We start from the raw sequence: 17,128 nt of genomic DNA, 5'->3' as shown, positions 1-17,128 counted from the left end.
GGGCCACAACGCGCATCACGGCCCGCCGGGCCCGCGGTGAAAAATAGCCGGGGAGGAGAAGGGTGACGCCAGTGGGCGCGTCACGACCAACCGGCACGCACCGGCAAAACCGGCGCTGGCCAGCTCATCCGTGCGCCACGTTTCGGCTCCCGGCCCGCACGGCCTGGCCCCCGTATGGTTTCGCTCCGCCTCCGTGCAACCGGCGCGGCGGACGGGATGGCCGTGGATCGTCTGCGTCCCGCCAACCCTGCACGCGAACCCGGTACCACGTACTGCCTTTCTGCTTCACTTCATTGCTCATCACGGGCCACAAAAGCTACGCCTGCGTTCTTTTTTTTTTTTTGCGTATACACCTGCGTTCTTGTCGATCGAGCATAGCAGTAGATATATGTGATTTAAAAAAAGCAGTATATATGTGGGTGAGTGTTACTGTTTGGATGATGAGTTTATGACCACGCTTGTTCAGCCGCTTCAATTAGCCAGAATTTAGTTTAGAAGATCACCACTCACAAAACACTTATCTATGGGTGAGAAGTTGAAAACCCATCAAGACTCGCCCGCTAACACACATTACTAAGAGCATCGACAGCCAGGCCTCTTATACCGTCTCAAACGTCTGGGCAGTCACTGACCGGTCAACAAAAATCGACCTAACCGGATCTCTCAAACCGCGGACAAATGCCCGGGCTGACCGGCACCCCTTATATCCAACTCAAATATAGGGCGGATATGGAGCGGCCCGGGCACGCCCGGGCGCGTCCGCCTGACAAGTCCGGCCCACTCCCGACCCCACAAAAAACCCCAATCCGGGCGGCAAGCTCAAACCCTAGCTCACTCTGTCCCCCTCTCTCTCGCTCGCTCCGTCCACTCCTCTTCCTCTCCGGTTCCGATCCCATCTACCATGATGAGCAGGTCTGGCCGCGACTCCGGCTCGAAGCTCGACTACGAGGAGGAGATGGCCCTCCGACGGAAGAACGCCAAGGCGCTCCGGCTTGCTATTGAGCAGTCGGAGCGCGAGGCGAAGGAGGCAGCGGCGGAGCAGGACAGGGTGGTCCGTCAGATGAAGGGGCTCATCGTTCTCTCCGACTCCGACTCCGCCAACGGCGACAGCTGCACCTCCTCGTCCGACGACCAAGACCCTCCACCAGCCGCGAACGCCTACAGCTGCGCCGACGACCGGAAGTGCAAAGGCCCGGCGAGGAAGTGGTGATTCCGCCCCTCTCCTCCTTAATGTTTATATCGTTTTTAGTTGCAGAAGTTTATGAACTTGTCCGGGGCCGAACTATGATCTTTTGGATGTGGTGAAGTATGTTAATGTCCGTTTGTAGCCAATCTTGTGTCCCTTTGCAGCCGATTTTTGTTGTCCGTCGTTTGATCACGTAGGGTAGATCAACGTTTGCATGTGTAGTATGGATATAAGGCGCCAAATATAAGATACGCGGATGTAGAGTAAAAAATATGAGGGTTGCCCGGTCAGTGTGCGCCGGGCGCGTCCGTAGACGTTTGAGGGGCCGGATTTGCCAACTCCGGCTGTAGATGCTCTAAAACAAGCATTGGTTCATATGCGACGCCGCTCGCACAAAGTAGACGTGGTAGCGCACATACTTCACACATGTTTCGGCTGCGGCCATGTTATGCCTAAAATGGCACGTGCGTGTTGTCTAGCGCAGAGTTAGTTGTGAAAAGTTGCGGCGCGTTACCGCCTCGAGAAGCATGCTGAAAAAAGCCATATATCCAACCGTTATCATCATTGCTACATGGATTAATAAATAGAATAATTTTAGGGTTCTCGAACTAATCCCTTTGTTGATGACATTGATGGTAAAGCTCAAGGATTTGAAAGTTGAGTGAATTGTAGATGGTGCACAATCTCTTTTCTTCTTGGCCCCTGTTTCAGTTACCTGGCCTTTGCCTAAACATGTTGGTTGTCTTTTTGAGAAATAAATTCATGTGTTCCACTTGATTCATCATCTATCTATTTATTTATCAGATAGTAACACACATTTATAATTTCTTTATTTCCTTTCAGCGCAATCTTTTTTCATAGAAATAGTCTAAGAAGATCCGAATTGCAGCCGACAGAAAACTTATAAAAGATATAAACGGCCAGGGTATAAATACCAAGGAACAATGTCTCTATCTACCTGGTAGTGACACAAAATTGTAATTTTCCTCATTTTCTGGATAAATTATTTCTTGCCATCACTTTAGTATCACTCTCATCGATGCTCTAGACAAATAAATACACAAGTTCAAGCACACAACCAAAAAAAGTAAAATTAGATGAAAGGGTTTCACCCGATTTTCATAATCAGTGCCTGAAAAAAACAAGTTCAAGCAAAGCAAGAAATAGTAGTACCTTAAGAAACTAAGTAAGAAAAATATATGTGATAACTGCAACAACTCATATTAATTTGAGCCTTCAAATCGTGAGACATGAACTCATGCAATTTTGCTATTGATCTTGGACCAAAAATAATCCTTAAATGCGTCGACTAAAACTCACAGGCCACAAAGAGCTAAACACTGTGACAATGGATAGCTGAACACCAGCAGCCTGCAGCTCATCTCCCTTGGGGAATTTAGCTGGTGACTAATTATATTTCGACCCACTGATAAATTATACTACTAGCAAGTAGCAAACCACTTATTTGTTGGCCTACAACATTCACCCTGTTGACATTTTATAGCACTGGATCCAAGTTGGTAGGCCTCCACAGTGTGTTAACTGGCAACACGGCAACACCTATGCTTGCATCAGTCGTTGAGCAGACAATCCAAGCCGGGGAAACATGGAAACAAAAGTTATTGGCTCCAACCTCCAAGTAGCCTCACTCATGCTCTAACTAACTGTTGTTCTAGTAACCCCACAGCCTTCTCTCTCTCTCTACCACCCTACCAGCAGAGCATTCACCACTTCATCTCCCTCCTCTCTCCTCTCTCTTTCTCTTCCCTCTATATATACGCACCCCCACCCAGTTCTTGGTTCCTCTCCCTCTTCCACCACCACCATCTCCTAATCACAAGTCATCTTGCATACACGGAGAGAGAAAGAGAGGACGAGAGATCAGCAGCTGCTCGAGTAGCTCGCGTGGAGGTGTCCAAGGTGGGAGACCCAAGCCCAGGCTAGCTAGCCGACCAACTGCTCCACCGGAGCCGATGGCTGGCGCCGACGTCGACGTCGGGACGGAGCTCAGGCTCGGGCTGCCCGGGGGCGGCGCCGAGGCGGCCAAGGCCGGGAAGAGGGGCTATGAGGACACCATTGACTTGAAGCTCACGCTTCCCACCGGCGGCATGCAGGAAGACTCCGCAGGCAAGCCGGAGCCGGCCGCCGACAAGGCCGAGAGGCCCGCAGAGGCCGCGGCTGCCGACCCCGAGAAGCCACCTGCTCCCAAGTATGCCTGCATATGCTTCCTTTATCACACATAATCATTTCGTTAGTTTTTAACTTGGATGGTAGTTTTGTTTTCTAACTAACATAGCATCGAGTAATTTGATTTTTCCAGCTTCTATGAATGGAACCTGATTATCTCCTTTCCTTATCTTTCCATTCTGGTTGCTTAGCAAAAGATCCATAAGTGCAGACATATGTAGAGTTTGAACATGTGTACTCTAGGTTTTTTCTAGATTCTACGCATGGAACCTGATTAATTATCTCCTTTCCCTCTTTTCATTCTGGTTGTTTAGCTAAAGATCCAGAAGTACACACATAAACATAATTAGACATATGTAGAGCTCGAGCATGTGCAGGCCTTCAATCTTTTTTCCCGTTATAAACTAGTTTTCTCGAGTTTGGATTCGTTATATACTTATAGGATGTTGAATAAACCATGACATGCAAATGGGCAAACGCTTTAAGTAGGGCAAAATATCCACAAAGGAGATCCCATGGCAGAAAGCGCGCAAGGCGACACCATCCGCTGTGTGTTGTTTGTCGCCTCCAAAGCGCCGACGCGAATTATTAACGCCTTTCCGAACCATAAACATATGCGCACTTGATGCCTGCTTTGTGCGGCAGCCGGTACATACATGTCAGAGAGGCGAAGAAAATGATGGTGCATACACTTTCCATCCATCTCTTGGCAGATTCCACTGCAAAAGGAAGGGTTTCATTTCCTGTGATGAAAACGGAGAAATGTTTAGTCCGTAGAAGATAGATGATTGGGGCTGTGGATAATCATGCTGGCCATGATTCATGTGGCGTTTGGCTAAAGCTGATGCCGTTTCAATTATACACCATAATGGTAGTGGTACTGCTTGCTACCACCATAAAGTTGCCACAGGCGTACATGGATTAGTTAAACGGAGCTGGCTGCCGGAAAGAATATAGTAACGTGCGCGATCGAGATGGATGGAACCTCCAGCCACCATTGTAATGGAGAATCTTATTTGTTTTTACAGCACCAGTGGGTTGGACTTGGAACTAGATTATTTCACGAACTGATTTGCAAGTGGTAAATGTAAATTTGTGGCTAATTTCGCGTGTTATGCGTCGACCAGGGCACAGGCTGTGGGTTGGCCACCAGTCCGGTCGTACCGCAGGAACGCCATGACCGTCCAGTCGGTCAAGATCAAGAAGGAGGAGGAGACCGAGAAGCAGCAGCCTGCTGGCGCCGCTGCTGGCGCCAACGGCTCCAACTTTGTCAAGGTGAGCATGGACGGCGCGCCCTACCTGCGCAAGGTGGATCTGAAGATGTACAACACCTACAAGGACCTCTCCATTGCTCTGCAGAAGATGTTCAGCACCTTCACCGCAACTGGTAAGATCCGTCACCGTTGGCATCAGAACCTGCAAGAGCATGTTATCAACTGGTGTTAATGATTTTGCCTCGGCTGGTGGTATGGATGGAGCTTAGTTTGAATTAACAAGTGCCGCAATCATCAACTATTTTTTTCCCAGGGAATGAGGGGAAGATGGTTGAGGCAGTGAACGGTTCAGATGTTGTTACTACTTACGAAGACAAGGATGGAGACTGGATGCTTGTTGGAGACGTCCCATGGGAGTATGTTACTTCACTCCTGCGCCCCCTTATCTACTCCCGTATTTACGACCCCGTGCTTAGAATGCAATTAAGCGAGGTCCACGCTTCAGTTTCTTTCGTCGGCTGATGATCAATTACCCTGCAGGATGTTTGTTGCTTCATGCAAACGCTTGAGGATCATGAAGGGGTCCGAAGCCATCGGTCTTGGTCAGTATCTTCAGCTAAAATTCTCTTACAATTCAAGAGTTATATCTTGATTCTAACCCCCATGGGATTTTTTGTTTCAGCACCAAGGGCCAAGGACAAGTACAAGAACAAGAGCTAAACATGGGGCAGTAAGAGGAAGACTTATGATGCCATAAGGATGGTGTTCTTGCAGTGTGCTATGGTTTCTTAGATATATAATGTTTTCAATTATTAGCTGGATTAAAAGAAGGGAGAGTTGCCATGTTTAATTTGTTGGTGGACCAGAAGCAATAATCTATCTGTGTGTAGCTGGATTGGTGTTATGTGATGTTCCCTACCATGTGTCCCAGAATCTACTTGGTGATTTTATTCTACTGTTGTCAATTAAGTATGTGTGATTGTTAAGTAAAGGGCATCAATGAGACTATTATTATTATGGTATCTTGTAAGTTAACCTGTTTGTTAATTATAAGCACACTATTTTTGTAATCTGTGTGTGGTCAAGTGGAAGGGAACAGGCCATGTGCTTGGTGATGGGAAATCCATTACTATAACTTAGCCTATCTGTCATTGAGTTATTGAGAAGGTTGGGTCTTGAGGAATGATGGGTACGATCATAGCAAGAAGCTTCCTTGCTCTGCCAGGGTTGTGGTGATAACAAGGCTAAGTACATTGCATAAGCTAATCAAACATAGTCTATTCATCATGCATTTATGGCAGGGAAATGTTTATATAGGATGCATGTATCATGGTTGGTCTGCAAGATGTCACACACCATTGGAATCACACAGCTGTGCAATCACATCCTCAAAAGGAATATGCAGATGTTATGTGAAGACGATCAGAGGCATCTACATGTCACTGTTTGCGTAATAGAAATGAACTGCTTAAAGGATGCATTATGCCTATAAAATACTCCCTCCAATCCATAATAAGTGCCGCAGTTTTGAACTAAGGTTGAACTAACCTTATTCAAAACTGAGACACTTATTTTGGATCGGAGGGAGTAGCATCTACTCCCTCCGTTCGCAAATATAAGTCTTTCTAGATATTCCAACAAGTGACTACATACGGAGCAAAATGAGTGAATCTACACTCCAAAATATGTCTACATACATCCGTATGTTGTAGTCCATTTGAAATGTCTAAAAAGACTTATATTTAGGAACGGAGGGAGTAGACATTAACTCCTTAAAATAGTGTCACTGTCCTACCGCATAACTAAAACAAGAATGGTAGAGTGATTTACTGCATATCAAATGTAACCAGAGGCATCTCAACGCTCGTGGGGGGTAAAGATTAATAACATCAGTCTATACAAAAATTAAAAGGTAACTGGCTTACATCAAACTGGAGCTGGAGCAAATGTACAAATCAAGGAGATCTCATTCCTCCAGGCAGTAGAGCTCTGGCAATATTTTCAAGATAACATGCAGCCAGAAATAACACGTAACTAATTCCACATGGACTCGTTCATCCTGTACAGCCAGTTACTGCAAGTGTTCAATAAAACTTGCAAGTAAACACCACCCATGAATATGACATTCCATCTATCAGAAAGCCGTATCTTCAGGATCTGAGATGGGCCCAACTGAGATAGCGGAACCATGGGCAGGTCCATGCGTCGCTAACCCTGAACAGCCAACTCCTGCAAGTGTTCAATAAAAACTTGCAGACAAACATCGTCGGTGAATATGACTTCAGATCCTTCAGAAAGCTGTGATTTCTGTGTCACAGATGGATTCAATCGGGCTAGTAAAAACCTGGCCTGGCTCCCATGCTGGTCACATTTTATGAGTTTTGGCACTGGAAAACGGTCTGCCAATAGTGCCTCTGCATCAACTTCTGGTGCTTCAAGTAGCTTCCGTAAGTTTTCATGATTTGGGTCTTTATGATAGCCAAGTTTCCTCCACTGAGCAATCTTCGAGCCATAATGAATCACTATATAGAAGTACGAATCAAATAGCAAAATGACATCAGGAGAGATGGAGCTGACATCTAGCAGCACAGGGATAGGTGGTCCATCAAATGAGTATTGGAATAAAGTTGGCTGGATCATGATCAGGGATCCCACAACTCCCTCCCTATTCAACATCAACCGGAAGAAAGCAGTTTCATCAGGAGAGCTGTTGCCAACATCAATGAACTGTGACCTTCGCAGGTAGTACATGAACTGCGGATACAGGGAGAAATTAGTGGACAAGCGAAATGTAGATGGATCTTCAGGGACATAGTTTCCGAACTTAGCAGTGAAGCGAATAAGCATCTTGTCAAGCCATCGTATTACATCTCTAACATGGTATGTCTCTGCTCTGTGAACAGCAAGCCTGGCCATAACTGCTGCAGCAGCTTCCTGATCAAACCCTGCAGCAATTTCTGGAGATCGAGGTCCAGCCCATCTTCTCGCAACAGTCGTTACCCTTAGGCGATTGCTACCATCACCATGTCGGTATCTTGTCATGAACTGAATAAAGAAGACAGTTGGGGGATCGGTATCACGCCTACAATCAGCTCGGAAGAAGAAAGCAATACAGGTTTTGCTGTTCAATGTACTCATTCTCCAATAATTTGTCCCACCCTCACCAATTTCTTTATCACTAACCGAGCTGTTTTGTCTGTGAAGGGAGATGCAAGGACCAAGGGCACCACAAATCTTGACCTCCTTTGATGTCACTACCTCAATTGTTGCATTAAAGTTCATGTTAAGGTAATCAGTACCCTCACGCTTGAAGGTTTGCCTTAAACAGCTTTTGAACTGTTCAGACTCAAATGACTCTGTAAGCACCATTAAGCCCCCGGACACTTCAACTGGATACCTAAGCTCTGCAGCTCCAATCTGATCAAGAGAGCAAGCCAAAAGATCAAGAACTAATGCACTGTCTGTCAATCTCTTGGCAACTTTCTTATAGAAATCCTGGGCTTTTTCAACAAGAGGCACATTGCCATTGAAAATGTCACGATGCGAACGAATTGCCTTGCCGAGATCGGTTTCCACCACAAGTCCTGGACCCACTGTCATGGGACCAGATGTAAAAACCATGATTCGGCCACCAGTGTTAGGTGAGCAGCAACCTTCCAGAAGAGCAACAGCTGTGGAAATAGCAGCACCAGTAGCCCTTAATGGGCGATGCCCCCGTGGGCAAGCAGACATAGAACTCAGGTCCTCTATTGCAGATGTAATGCTAAATTCACATTCAGAAACAGGCAACAAAAATCTCTGCGCTTCAATGGGTTTCAGTGTAGCCAACTTGTTGTATCGTGAATGTCGAACACCTAGAAGTTGCTGTATCTGAAACATACGAGAAAGCCTCTTAGATACACAGAAACGACGATAAATTATACAAAGTAAATCAGTTATCGTAAGAGATCAGTGAATGACGTTAGCAGTGAGCCTGTGACTGACCCAATTGAATAACAGATGTGAAACAAACAATCATTCGCCATTCAGGAAACAATTTCCAGTAAGTCACTGATTAGATACTAAAAGTAACTGCATTCGTACTCCCTCCGTCCGAAAATACTTGTCATCAAAATGGATAAAAAGGGATGTACCTATAACTAAAATACGTCTAGATACATCCCCTTTTATTCATTTTGATGACAAGTATTTCCAGACGGAGGTACAAGGCTGCAGAGTAAAACTTTAAGGTCACTCAGAATGTAGAGAGCAAGCTACTTAGGATGCGTTTGGCATTGCGGTGGATTATGATGATCCCTTTGTCAATTACCCTATGCTTAACCAACTTCTTGTGATTTCATGGCTATTACTCACAGAAGATTATATATAAAAGTTCAGCAGAAACTGAGCCTTAATTTACAATGTACAATGTTCATTCAACTTGGAATTCAGAAACCAAAGCTACGGCCCATTCGGGGGGCAGGGGCTTGTGCCCCATAAGCCTGGCTTGAACCTAGGAACTGTTCTAGTCTGTCTTGTGATTTTGTTCAATATGTTCACTTGAGCTTGTTTATAAGCGGTTTACGAAACAGGACATTCGGGGAAGCTGGGTCTTTTAGCCAAGGTAAGATCCCCATTGATGTGGGAGGTTTAAGTCAATATGTGCAATGCTTGGAATCAGAAATTGTTCTTTTCTCAGCAATATAACATGTTTATATTACTTATTCAGGCAAAAACAGTGGACTAAATGTGATTACTACTGACTATACAGCTTGCACAGTGCACTGATCTGTTTCACCAATAATAAGCATATATATATATAATGTAAGCAAGCAACACCCCAGGATAGTAGGATCACATCTCAAACTAGAATTCACCGACCTTGTCCGACTCGAGCTCACGCTCCCCATTGAACACGACCACTCTGGCGCAGCCCTCGAAGCCGAGATCGTGCACCCACACCGACGCCGAGAACGTGACGAGAGCTACCCTGACCCCCTCAGGCAGCCCCTGCACGACCCTGAGCAGCTCCGCCTTGAGCGCGGCGAGCTCGTCCCCCGCGGTGGCCGCGTCCACGACGAACACGATTGCGGGCGGGGCGCCACCCCCCACCTCGGCAGGGTCCGGGGGAAGCGTGTACTCGACGCTGGAGTGGGTGGGGAACAGCTCGGCGGGGATCGAATCGGGGGAGATGTGGCGCGGGTAGGGGTTGGCCATGGAGCCGCAGAAGGAGCAGGACCAGCGCGCGGAGGCGTGGTGGACGCGGGAGAAGGGGTTGAGGGCCGCGGCGCAGGCCGGGGAGGCGCAGCGGAGGGGCGGGTAGGGGAGGATCGGGAGCAGGTCGGGCGCCGTCGGGTGGAGCGGCGTGCAGAGCACCGCGGTGGGGACGACGAGCGCCTCCGCGGCGGAGGGCGTCGGCGGCCACGAGTGCCACGGCCAGCGGAGGCCCTCCACGGCCTCCAGCTCGGCGAAGTCCATCGGAATCGGAGCCGAATCGGGCGGCGGGTGGTGGCGTGGCGACTAGGGTTTTGCTATGTTCTCCGGCCCTCTGCCATTAGCTCTGCTTTCCTTTCATTTTTCCCCAACCTGGCTGTTTCGTTCCCCCCTGCTTCTTTTTCTTTGTGGTCCGTAGGGACCGTTGGATTGAAATCCGACGGTCAGCCCTCTCTGTCCGGTGGGTTCCCTTTTTCTAAGAGCTTTGAAAGAAACGCTGCAAATCATATGTATACTCCATAAATAGTTAATCTCTACTAGTAACTCAATTCACTTAATATGCAATTACCGACTCATAATGTCATCATGCATGTTTCATTAATTTTAGTTTGCTCAACGCGCAAGTATGTCCACGCATCATGCCATGATTGTATGAGAAAAAGACCCATCTTAACAAAAATGGGGGTTGTGTGGCCCCTTTTATCGAAAGAATGCATGATAACAAAAATGGATGTTTAGCGATAAATATCATGTGTCACACATTAATCCGGATGACTAGCGATATATATCATGATGTCGTATTTTATATGTTCGACGCCATGGTGGGAACAATATATCTACCAATGCAATGATACTAACACAACTGATGCCACTAGAGTCTCCAACAATGAAGACAACCAAACTGGGCACGATGGCGAATTGACGATGTTGCGGGTCATTAGGTTCCGAACCCACTCCTTCATCTTGATGTCCATAAAACTCTGCATGATGTATTGCCCAACGTATGTGCCAGTGATACTTGAAATCTGCCAAGGAGCCCGCATGGAGCCCCCTGGCACCTCGGTTGCCTACTTGTCTGGCGGCTCTTTCGATTGAGTCGAATCCGCCACCTCACTAGCCTTGGAAGCCCCAGCTTTGGCCGGCTAACCTTTATCACGCAACTTATCCCAAGCTTCCACAATCCATATCCATGGAGTCATTCTCCACGCTCTGGTCTTTGTCATCATACTTCGAGCTTTTATCATCATTAGGCTTGGGAGGCAGAGGGTCGTTGCTGCCCACATGTCTGGGCTTGGTCTCAGGTTCCAATTTAACGTTGTAACCTTTACTATTGAACCAGATCTGGATCATGCCCCTGAGCTTGGACGATACATGACATGCAAGCTTCATCCTTACGGTGCCAAGTAGATAAGGGATAACTCATCCACCACAATAGGACGACCGATCAACGTTGACGCCATCATATGAGGCGATCATCACGATGTTGCTTCTTGGGGATGCTCGAAAGGCGCACCTAGACTTCTAGCATATCTTTGCCCTCCTATTGTTCGAAGAAAGATTCTCGGATCTTGGCCATGATATTGTTCAGTGAGAGGGGAAACTTGTCGCCGCGAGTTTGCATATGTAGGGTCTCCGAAGAAGGGAACACCACAAAGTGTTCTGTCCTATCGTTGATGACCTAGCAATCCCAATCACCCTCGACTAAGTGCCAGAGTTTGTGTTCCAGGATGCGGACAGAGAGGAGACCAGGGTTGGTAGAGAAAATGGTTGCATTATTGGAATGGACCCCCCAGGTCCTCTCCTTCATCATCTTCATACCATAGAAAAAGAAATGCTCGTCAGGAATCGCATGATCCTGTCGTGTGCATCACTAGTGGCTTGACATTGAATGGCAGTTGGCAAATGTGTGACCTTCCTGCTTGCACAATACACAGGGCAAGAACTGTGTTGTGACTAGAAATGCCTAGATCTGCCACTTTTCAAACACTCCTCCCTCCCACTTCATCCACTGGGATGGGCACTGACGTCATTCCCTTAGAGGAGGATGACGTTGTCTCCAAAGACATCATCACCAATGATGTTGTTGCTTTCGTGTACTTCTTGGCCAAAGGATCTCTGACCATGTCCCCATTGAGCTGGCCCTTGTGAGGTAGATCCTTTCACGTGAGATCTCCATCGTGGTGTCTTCTTCTTCTTCCATGTTGAAAGAACATGCGGTGCCCCCATGTTTGGTTTTGGAAATTTATGACAATCTCTATGGACTAATGTTTGCCTTGAGTTATATTTGAAGGATTTGTCCATAGGCTTTTCTTGGAGTCCATTTGTTGGTTTCAAGGAGAGTTTGTGATGACCAAGGTGCTATTCAGGGAATTACCTAAAGATTGGTCATGTGAGAGGTTGATCAAGACTAAGTCAAAGAGTGAATTAAGTTGATCAACACACAAAGCGTAGAAGATGTACCGAGAGGGATCAAGTGATCCCATGGTATGGTAAGCTTTGTCAATTACGCTTTGTGTACTAACCCGTGGTCTTCGTGAGGGTTCTTTGTGGGGTTAGGTTGCGGTGTGCACGTTCAAGTGATGCATCACGACGAGATCAAGTGCTTGAAGATTGTCGTCCATTATGGTGACAATGGACTTGTGAAGATGTGCCGAAGAGTGGCTCACCCACAGTGGAGTATTGGGGAGCAATCTGAAGGAAATATGCCCTAGAGGCAATAATAAAGTTGTTATTTATATTTCCTTATATCATGATAAATGTTTATTATTCATGCTAGAATTGTATTAACCGGAAACTTAGTGCATGTGTGAACACCTAGATAAACAGAGTGTCCCTAGTATGGCTCTACTTGACTAGCTCGTTAATCAAAGATGGTTAAGTTTCCTGACCATAGACATGTGTTGTCATTTGATGAACGGGATCACATCATTAGAGAATGATGTGATGGACAAGACCCATCCGTTAGCTTAGCATAATGATCGTTTAGTTTTATTGCTATTGCTTTCATCATGACTTATACATGTTCCTCTGACTATGAGATTATGCAACTCCCGAATACCGGAGGAACACCTTGTGTGGTATCAAACGTCACAACGTAACTGGGCGATTATAAAGATGCTCTACAGATGTCTCCGAAGGTGTTTGTTGGGTTGGCATAGATTGAGATTAGGATTTGTCACTCCGTGTATCGGAGAGGTATCTCTGGGCCCTCTCGGTAATGCACATCACTATAAGACTTGCAAGCAATGAGACTAATGAGTTAGTCATGGGATGATGCATTACGGAACGAGTAAAGAGACTTGCCGGTAACGAGATTGAACTAGGTATGATGATACCGACGATCGAATCTCGGGCAAGTAACATACCGATGACAAAGGGAACAACGTATGTTGTTATATTCAAAACCACGGCGTATTACAAATTTTGTTTCCGAGAGCTTCAGGTCCACGAGGCGTTCCATTGGCTTTGGAAAGCTAAAAGTGTCCCCAAGATCAAAGTTTTTGGTTGGTTTCTTATGGTGGATCGTCTCAACACTCGCAATATGCTCAGCAGAAGACACTATAACATTGGGACCAACCTGGACTATCTCCTTTGTGGCGAACATGTGGAAGAAACCCTTGAGCATCTCTTCTTTCGCTGCATGTTTAGCACACGATGCTGGCTCAAGCTCAATATCACCTGGCCTGCTACTGGAGATCGGCTACATTTGTTGAAACACCTGAAGACCGGGAATCAACGTAAAATGCTCATGGACACATTCCTAGTTGCCGCGTGGAGTCTGTGGAAGGAAAGGAACAATAATTACTTTCGGCATGTGGCCCCTTCGGTTGATAGTTGGCTAGCCAGGTTTAGAAACGATTTTGCCAACATTGTTCATAGACTCCCTGTAGATAAGAGACACCTCATCTCTGCTATCCTAGCTTCTATCCCCTAACTATATTAACCTCCTAGCTCTCTGACTGCCCTTTGTAATTGCTTAAGACACCCCCCTCCTCTCTCCTTGTACATTTGTAACATAGTCACCCTTTTGGGTCCTTAATATATACATGCAATAGGACGTGCTCCTACTGTCCAACCTTAAAAAAACGTATGTTGTTATGCGGTTTGATCGATAAAGATCTTCGTAGAATATGTAGGAGCCAATATGAGCATCCAGGTTCCGCTATTGGTTATTGACCGGAGATGTGTCTCGGTCATGTCTTCATAGTTCTCGAACTCGTAGGGTCCGCACGCTTAACGTTCGATGATGATTTGTATTATGAGTTATGTGATTTGATGACCGAAGTTTGTTCGTAGTCCCGGATGATATCACGGACATGACGAGGAGTCTCTAAATGGTCGAGAGGTAAAGATTCATATATAGGATGATGGTATTTGGACACCGGAAGTGTTCCGGGTGATACCGGGTCACCGGAAGGGGTTCCGGGCAACCCCCGGCAAAGATATGGGCTTAATGGGCCAAGTAAGGGAACACACCAGCCCACAAGGGGCTGGTGCACCCCCTATAGGGCCAGCCACGTGGGGAGAAAGGGAAAGGAGAGGAGGAAAAGGAAAGTATGAAGTAGGACTCCTACTTCCTTCTCCTCCCCCTTCCTTCCTTTCCCCCTTGTCCAAATATGGTAAGGGGGGCCGAATTGGACTAGGGGCCAAGTAGGATTCCTCCTACTTGGGCGCGCCCTATAGGCTGCCTCCCTCCCTCTCCCTCCTTTATATACGTGGGGAGGGCACCCCTAGAACACACAAGTTGATCTTTTAGCCGTGTGCGGTGCCCCCCTCCACAGTTACACACCTCGGTCATATCGTCGTAGTGCTTAGGCAAAGCCCTGCATCGGTAACTTTATCATCACCGTTGCCACGCCTTCGTGCTGACGAAACTCTCCCTCGACCTCAACTGGATCAAGAGTACGAGGGACGTCATCGAGCTGAACGTGTGCTGAACACGGAGGTGCCGTACGTTCGGTGCTGAGATCGGTCGGATCGTGAAGACGTACGACTACATCAACCGCGTTGATAAAACGCTTCCGCTTTCGCTCTACGAGGGTACGTGGACACACTCTCCCCTCTCGTTGCTATGCATCTCCTAGATAGATCTTGCGTGATCGTAGGTAAAATTTAGAAATTACTGCGTTCCCTAATAGTGGCATCCGAGCTAGGTCTATGCGTAGATGTTAAATGCACGAGTAGAACACAAGAGTTGTGGGCGATAATAGTCATACTGCTTACCAGCATGTCATACTTTGATTCGGCGATATTGTTGGATGAAGCGGCCCAGACCGACATTACATGACCGCGTTCATGAGACTGGTTCTACCGACGTGCTTCGCACACAGGTGGCTAGTGGGTGTCTGTTTCTCCAGCTTTAGTTGAATCGAGTGTGGCTACGCCCGGTCCTTGTTGAAGGTTAAAACAGCACACTTAACGAAAAATCGTTGTGGTTTTGATGCGTAGGTAAGAACGGTTCTTGCTAAGCCCATAGCAGCCACGTAAAACTTGCAACAACAAAGTAGAGGACGGCTAACTTGTTTTCGTAGGGCATGTTGTGATGTGATATGGTCAAGACGTGGTGATATATAAATTGTTGTATGAGATGATCATGTTTTGTAAAAGTTATCGGCAACTGGCAGGAGCCTTATGGTTGTCGCTTTATTGTATGAAATGCAATCGCCACGTAATTGCTTTACTTTATCACTAAGCGGTAGCGATAGTCGTAGAAGCAATAGTTGGCGAGACGACAACGTTCGATGGAGATCAAGTTGTCAAGCCGGTGACGATGGTGATCATGACGGTGCTTTGGAGATGGAGATCAAAGGCACAAGATGATGATGGCCATATCATATCACTTATTTTGATTACATGTGATGTTTATGCTTTATGCATCTTATTTTGCTTAGTACAGCGGTAGCATTATAAGATGATCCCTCACTAAATTTCAGGGTATAAGTGTTCTCCCTGAGTATGCACCGTTGCGACAGTTCTTCGTGCTGAGACACCACGTGATGATCGGGTGTGAGAAGCTCTACGTTCACATACAACGGGTGCAATCCAGTTTTGCACATGCAGAATACTCGGGTTAAACTTGACGAGCCTAGCATATGCAGATATGGCCTAGGAACACTGAGACCGAAAGGTCGAACGTGAATCATATAGTAGATATGATCAACATAGTGATGTTCACCATTGAAAGCTACTCCATCTCACGTGATGATCGGACATGGTTTAGTTGATATGGATCACGTGACCATTTAGATGGTTAGAGGGATATCTATCTAAGTGGGAGTTCTTAAGTAATATGATTAATTAAACTTAAATTTATCATGAACTTAGTCCTGATAGTATTTGCATATCTATGTTGTAGATCAATTGCTCGCGTATAGCTTCGCCGTTTTATTTATGATATGTTCCTAGAGAAAAAGTTGAAAGATGTTAGTAGCAATGATGCGGATTAGATCCGTGATCTGAGGATTATCCTCATTGCTGCACAGAAGAATTATGTCCTTGATGCACCTCTAGGTGACAAACCTATTGCAGGAGCAGATGTAGACGTTATGAACATTTGACAAAGCTCGGTATGATGACTACTTGATAGTTTAGTGCACCATGCTTTACGGCTTAGAACCGGGACTTCAAAAATGTTTTGCACGCCACAGAACATATAAGATGTTCTAAGAGTTGAAATTAGTATTTCAGACTCATGCCTGTGTCAAGAGTTATGAGACCTTTGATAGTACTTTGCCTACAAGATGGAGGAGAATAGCTCAACCAGTGAGCATGTGCTCAGATTGTCTAGGTACTACAATCGCTTGAATCAAGTGGGAGTTAATCTTCCAGATAATATAGTGATTGATAGTGTTCTCTAGTCACTATCACCAAGCTACTAGAACTTTGTGATGAACTATAATATGCAACGGATGACAAAAACGAATCCCGAGCTCTTCGCGATGCTGAAATCAGCGAAGGTAGAAATCAAGAAAAAGCATCAAGTGTTGATGGTTGACAAGACCACTAGTTTCAAGTAAAAGGGCAAAGGAAAAGAAAGGGAACTTCAAGAAGAATGGCAAGCAAGTTGCCACTCCCATGAAGAAACCCAAAGCTAGACCCAAGCCTGAAACTGAGTGCTTCTACTGCAAAGGAAATGGTCACTGGAAGTGGAACCCAAATACTTGGCGGATAAGAAGGATGGCGAAGTGAACAAAAGTATATATGATATACATACTATTGCTGTGTACTTTACTAGTGTTCATAGTAGCCCTTGGGTATTTGATACTGGTTCAAGTTGCTATGATTAGTAACTCAAAACAGGAGTTACAAAATGAACAAAGACTAGTTGACGGCGAGGTGACGATGTATG

At 46.2% G+C, this 17,128-nt stretch overlaps 2 protein-coding genes across 2 annotated transcripts; one reads left to right on the top strand and one right to left on the bottom strand.

The window, feature by feature from the left end:
* Nucleotides 1-2,908: 2,908 nt before the first annotated feature.
* LOC123122787 (auxin-responsive protein IAA13) lies at nt 2,909-5,657 on the top strand. Its single transcript, XM_044543124.1, has 5 exons — nt 2,909-3,395; nt 4,501-4,760; nt 4,901-5,003; nt 5,128-5,189; nt 5,270-5,657. The coding sequence occupies exons 1-5, from the start codon at nt 3,160-3,162 to the stop codon at nt 5,305-5,307; spliced, it is 699 nt and encodes a 232-aa protein (XP_044399059.1). The 5' UTR covers nt 2,909-3,159; the 3' UTR covers nt 5,308-5,657.
* Nucleotides 5,658-6,461: 804 nt separating this feature from the next.
* On the bottom strand, nt 6,462-10,160 carry LOC123122785 (protein transport protein sec23-1). The gene is made up of 2 exons (XM_044543123.1): nt 9,448-10,160; nt 6,462-8,457 (listed from the first exon to the last, which is right to left on the bottom strand). Exons 1-2 carry the CDS (start codon nt 10,042-10,044, stop codon nt 6,796-6,798), a joined length of 2,259 nt encoding a protein of 752 aa, XP_044399058.1. The 5' UTR covers nt 10,045-10,160; the 3' UTR covers nt 6,462-6,795.
* Between the last annotated feature and the right edge of the window lie 6,968 nt (nt 10,161-17,128).

The sequence above is a fragment of the Triticum aestivum genome, chromosome 5D, assembly GCF_018294505.1.
Source record: "Triticum aestivum cultivar Chinese Spring chromosome 5D, IWGSC CS RefSeq v2.1, whole genome shotgun sequence".
Taxonomy (NCBI): Eukaryota; Viridiplantae; Streptophyta; class Magnoliopsida; order Poales; family Poaceae; genus Triticum; species Triticum aestivum.
This window is presented reverse-complemented; position numbering and strand designations above follow the sequence as displayed.

Excerpts from the sequence above, each read along its gene's own strand:
- LOC123122785 (XM_044543123.1), bottom strand. The coding sequence starts at position 10,044 with ATGGACTTCGCCGAGCTGGAGGCCGTGGAGGGCCTCCGCTGGCCGTGG. Across the intron at positions 8,458-9,447 it reads GTGAGCTCGAGTCGGACAAG|ATACAGCAACTTCTAGGTGT; the intron begins GTCGGTGAATTC and ends CGTATGTTTCAG.
- LOC123122787 (XM_044543124.1), top strand. The coding sequence starts at position 3,160 with ATGGCTGGCGCCGACGTCGACGTCGGGACGGAGCTCAGGCTCGGGCTG. Across the intron at positions 3,396-4,500 it reads GAGAAGCCACCTGCTCCCAA|GGCACAGGCTGTGGGTTGGC; the intron begins GTATGCCTGCAT and ends TGCGTCGACCAG. Across the intron at positions 5,190-5,269 it reads GTCCGAAGCCATCGGTCTTG|CACCAAGGGCCAAGGACAAG; the intron begins GTCAGTATCTTC and ends TTTTTGTTTCAG.